General features: G+C 38.2%; 1 protein-coding gene across 1 annotated transcript; it reads left to right on the forward strand.

The window, feature by feature from the left end:
* Positions 1-463: 463 nt before the first annotated feature.
* LOC108710848 lies at positions 464-4,812 on the forward strand. Its single transcript, XM_018252024.2, has 2 exons — positions 464-2,131; positions 4,557-4,812. Exons 1-2 carry the CDS (start codon positions 1,353-1,355, stop codon positions 4,558-4,560), a joined length of 783 nt encoding a protein of 260 aa, XP_018107513.1. The 5' UTR covers positions 464-1,352; the 3' UTR covers positions 4,561-4,812.
* The last annotated feature ends 469 nt before the right edge of the window (positions 4,813-5,281 follow it).

The following is a 5,281-nucleotide window of genomic DNA, read 5'->3' on the forward strand; positions in this document are numbered from 1 at the left end:
GAGCTTTTTGAATTTTTTGGAGGATTTTTAGACCCATTGACAATAATGGGTGATCAGCTGCTATAAGCGGTAAGAAACTATTATTTGTTCACAAAAAGAAGGAGAAATATTGTAAGCACACGGTTTGCCTTTAAAAAATAATCATACCAAAAATATTCTTTGTAGGTTTGGGAGTGAAATTAAGGGGCTTGTCAAATTATTTTGGCTATTTCTGAATGCTGTTGCTAAGGGTACTAGGTAAAGGTTTGATTCTGAAGGCATAGAGAAGGGATGAAAAAGGTCATCCCTCTTCAGTTTCGTAGGCAAGTGAACTTTGTTAATGGGTCTGTTCTAGGAAGGGTTGGTAAGGGTTTCATGCTGAAGGCACAGAGAAGGGATAAAAAGCTCCATCCCTGTTAGGTTCCATTGGCAATTGCAATTACCTAATGGGACTGTTCCAGGAAGGGTTGGTAAGGGTTTCATGCTGAAGGCACAGAGACGGGATGATAAAGGTCATCCTTGTTCAGTTCCGTTGGAAATTGAAATTAGTTAATGGGTATGTTTCAGGAAGGGTTGGTAAGGGGTTCATGCTGAAGGCATAGAGAAAGGTTAAAAAACAGCATCCCTGTCCAGTTCCATTGGCAATGGAAATGTGTTAATGTGTCTGTTCCAGGAAGGGGTTGGAAAGGGTTTCATGCTGAAGGCATAGAGAAGGGATAAAATGCTTCATCCTTGTTCATTTCCATTAGCAATTGAAATGAGTTAATGGGTCTGTTCCAGGAATTAGATTCGCTTTCCCCTAGGGGGCTTAATGAATGTTTTGGATTGAGATGTTTTCTATAGATTTTATATATTGTATATACTATTTTGTTACATTGCATATACTATTTTGTTACATTGTTTTTAACAAGATATTTATTGTCACATTTTTCAGATAAAGAGGACTATGATATTTGATTCGTGTTATATACACACAGATTGACTACAATCACTTGGGATACATGTGTTATTGTAAGGTCTGGAAGGGTTAACAAGTCACATGCAGGGTTTGATTTCCTGTGTGCACTGGGGGGTGGAATGTTTAAATTGCACTGTGTTCATTGTTTCTGTATTGCACCTGAGGAAGGGGTTCTGACCCCGAAAGCTTGTGCACTCAATAAATCTGCATATGAATTAAGGCATTGCCTGGACATTTTTGGTGTGCTCCTTCCCACTTCACATATCTGTATAATATTTGGCTTGGAGGCTGCCAGGGATACGGATGCACCCAGCAAGCAAGTAAGTGGTGTGTGGCTAAACACTATTGTTGATCCACATTGTGCTTCCAGTTTGCCTTGCACCCACTAATAATTCATTAATCTGTGACTGACAAGATGTCGTTTGCTGATATAGCAAAAACAACAGACAAAATTGCAGAAGTATTGAGCTTCAGTGAACAAGATCGCAATCAAATTGTGAATGATATTAAAAGCTTTTCCCTACCAGATTTGGCCAGCCCAGGTGATGTTAATCGACAACTTAACTCCCTGATGCGCAGAGAATGTAACTTGAAATGCCATGCCACAGCACTGGTGGAATATCTAAAAGTTAAGCGAATTCCACGAGGTCTACGTGTCCCCTTGGCACCTATTTTGTGCAAGAATGACTCAGTATATAAAAAAGAATGGAATATGATACTAAATCGGTGCTCGTTAGATCTCATGGCATTGACCATTCGGCATTTACAAACTGCCTTACAACAAGTGCAACAACAGATTACCCTGACTGAACAAGAACTGCGGAAGAACCATCGTGAGATGGAATCTACTCTATCCGAGATCCGGGCGGAGATTGCCCAGTATGAACGAGAGCTAATGCTGAACAAAATCCGCAAGTTCAAACGTGACACCGAAGATTACGCCAGCGAACAGGTTTACACATGGAAGACTTACAGGCGGGAGCAGCGCAACAAAAGACAAGCCGAACGCCGACCAGGAAGAACTATATCGGATGTCTCATCCTCAAGTGGTTCCTCCAACTCGCAAGCAGCAGGGGATTTTTTATCCAGTACCCCAGCACCGAACGAAAACATCGGAAGGTCCGAAGGGGGAGGAAGCAGAGGAAAGGCCGCTCTACCACGGATCCGAATGTCCCAACGGAAGGTCAACCAGAGGTAAATATGGTTGTTAACCTGTCCCAAAGACAATTGACTGAATGTGAACTAAAAGTATTGGGAAAGGGGTTGGGATATATTCCTTCCTACAAAGATAATGCATTTAGCCTAGAGGTTGATCTGTTTAGATTCATTAGATCGCTTAAATTACGAGTACATTTCGATGCAAAGGAGGGTATGAGTGGGTATAATACTGCCACAAATATACAAAAAGATGACAAGGTGGAATTAATTAAGAAAAAATTGGGTACTAAGTCCACTTTTATACCTAATGTTACCCCCAGATGCATCGAGACGTTTGAACATGTTGTGAAACAGGAACTTATGGAAATAAGTCAAATAAAACAGCGAGGGTCTAATTGTAATGTAACAAAAAACGAAAGACAAGCATTGACAGATTTAAGTTCATATACCGACATTATCGTTCATGCTGCCGATAAAGGGGGTGCAGTGGTAGTACTTGATCGGCACGCCTATATTACTGAAGCTTTTCGTCAGCTGAATGATGAATGTCGTTATAAAAAACTTACTTTTAATCCTACGGAGACCTTTAAACGAGAAATAGATTTCTTCCTAGAGGGAGCACTTAGGGATGGCATTATTACTCAAGATACATTTAATATTCTAACTGTTCAATGGCCACAAGTTCCTTATATTTACTTTCTCCCGAAAATCCACAAATCCACCTTGAAACCACCAGGCAGGCCGATCGTGTCTGGATGCGGCTCTATATTACAACCCTTGGCAATATATTTGGATGTAATGTGTCAGCCCTTGTTTGAATTATTACACACATGCTTGTTGGACACAACTGATTCTTTGAACAAATTACTAAAGATACAATTACCTGACAGAAAGGTCTTGTTATGTTCCCTTGATGTATGTGACCTTTATTCTACCATCCCCCATACGGAAGGTGTAGAATGTATACGAAAATTTTTGTCATTGCTACCTTTGAAAACTTATGAAATTAATTTCGCATGTAACGTTTTGGATCTGGTCCTCACACGAAATTATTTCGTCTTTTTGGAACAATTTTTTGTCCAACAAATGGGCTGCGCAATGGGGGCGAACATGGCGCCAATATATGCGAATACGTTCATGTATGAATTTGAAAATAAATATATACTAAATAATCCTAAGTGGAAAGAACGTATTCTGCATTATTGGCGCTATGTGGATGACATATTTCTAGTGTGGGATGGCAATATAGAACAATTTGAAGTAATGACACAAGAACTAAATAAGGCCCATCAGACAATTAAATTTACATCCGAATATTCGGAGCAAACACTGGCCTTCTTGGATGTCAATATTTCAATTGTGGACAATAGCCTAACCACTACAATGCATTACAAACCAACTGACTGTAACACAACTCTATTGCCCAGCAGTTGCCATCCCCCAGGAGTATTTAAGAGTCTACCCCATGGCCAACTAAAGAGGGTTAGGAGAATTACCTCTAATGACAAACTATATGATCTGGATTCCGAGGGAATGGTTAAAAAATTTGCAGAACGGGGCTATAATAAAGAAAATTTACAAATGGTTAATCAGGAAATCAAAAAAATCAAACGTGAAGATTTACTCGCCAGAAAAGGGAAACAAACAATGAAAAAACCTAGAAATAATAGAATAACATTTGTCACAACTTTTGGCATTCTAACTCCATTTGTAAAAAGAAGCATATTAAAAAATTGGAAAATTCTAAAAAATGATAAGGAAGTAGGGAAAATCTTTAGGGACACCCCACAATTTTCTTACAGACGAGGGAAAACAATTGGCCAGACAGTCTCCAAAAAGATTCTGGAAAAACCAAAAACGACAGGACTGCTAGCACCTCTGAGAATGGGTACCTTTGAATGTATTAAATGCGCACACTGCACAGGTATTATTAAGGGTGACAGTATAGCGCATCCCACCAAAGGAACTCCAATTAAGATAAGAGGCCACTTCACTTGTAACAGCTCTAATGTAATATATCTGATTAAGTGCCCTTGTGGTTTGCCCTATGTTGGGCAAACATCAAGGTGTATAAAAATTCGTCTAAATGAACATAAAAGTAATATAAGGAATTATAATCCTGAAAAAGAAAAATAAAAAAATGAAGATGCAGCCAAATTCATAACTGAACTATCAGTGACTAAACATTTTTATCATGCAAAACACACTGCTGCTCAGGTGAGGTGGACCATATTGGAGCAGATCAAGATGCCCAGAGGGGGTAATATTAATCAGCAGTTACTCAGGAGGGAGACTTTTTGGATTAACAAAATAGATTCGCTTTCCCCTAGGGGGCTTAATGAATGTTTTGGATTGAGATGTTTTCTATAGATTTTATATATTGTATATACTATTTTGTTACATTGCATATACTATTTTGTTACATTGTTTTTAACAAGATATTTATTGTCACATTTTTCAGATAAAGAGGACTATGATATTTGATTCGTGTTATATACACACAGATTGACTACAATCACTTGGGATACATGTGTTATTGTAAGGTCTGGAAGGGTTAACAAGTCACATGCAGGGTTTGATTTCCTGTGTGCACTGGGGGGTGGAATGTTTAAATTGCACTGTGTTCATTGTTTCTGTATTGCACCTGAGGAAGGGGTTCTGACCCCGAAAGCTTGTGCACTCAATAAATCTGCATATGAATTAAGGCATTGCCTGGACATTTTTGGTGTGCTCCTTCCCACTTCACATATCTGTTCCAGGAATTGCATATAAATTACAGTGGTGATAGGCTCTTAAGATGATAATCTAAAAAGAGCCAATAGATAGATGTTTATTTTTAGATGAAATGATTTTCTATAAACTAATGTATGCACTAAAATCCCAGTAATCTAGTGTTAGATAAAAGATGTATGGAAAATATAGACCATCATTATCAAGCTTTCAGAGAACAAGGATATTGCTCTACAAGTTTTCATCTGATTTTTGAGAAAGATACAATTAGGGTTTTTTCTTACTAAAACTCAAATTATTCAAATGTTTTTATTAAAACAAAGTTGACCAAACTCCCTTCCACGAATTGAACTTATTTCTCAATAAAGTCGACAGCGAGAGAACATCACAACAAATTTGTGTGTCAATTTGAATTGTATAATTGATGCTCCGAAAAATCAACTCAATCTAATAGTT

Source organism: Xenopus laevis, chromosome 3L, assembly GCF_017654675.1.
Source record: "Xenopus laevis strain J_2021 chromosome 3L, Xenopus_laevis_v10.1, whole genome shotgun sequence".
Classification (NCBI taxonomy): Eukaryota; Metazoa; Chordata; class Amphibia; order Anura; family Pipidae; genus Xenopus; species Xenopus laevis.

Bases quoted from the DNA above. Each gene is read 5' to 3' on its own strand.
- LOC108710848 (XM_018252024.2), top strand. From the start codon at position 1,353: ATGTCGTTTGCTGATATAGCAAAAACAACAGACAAAATTGCAGAAGTA.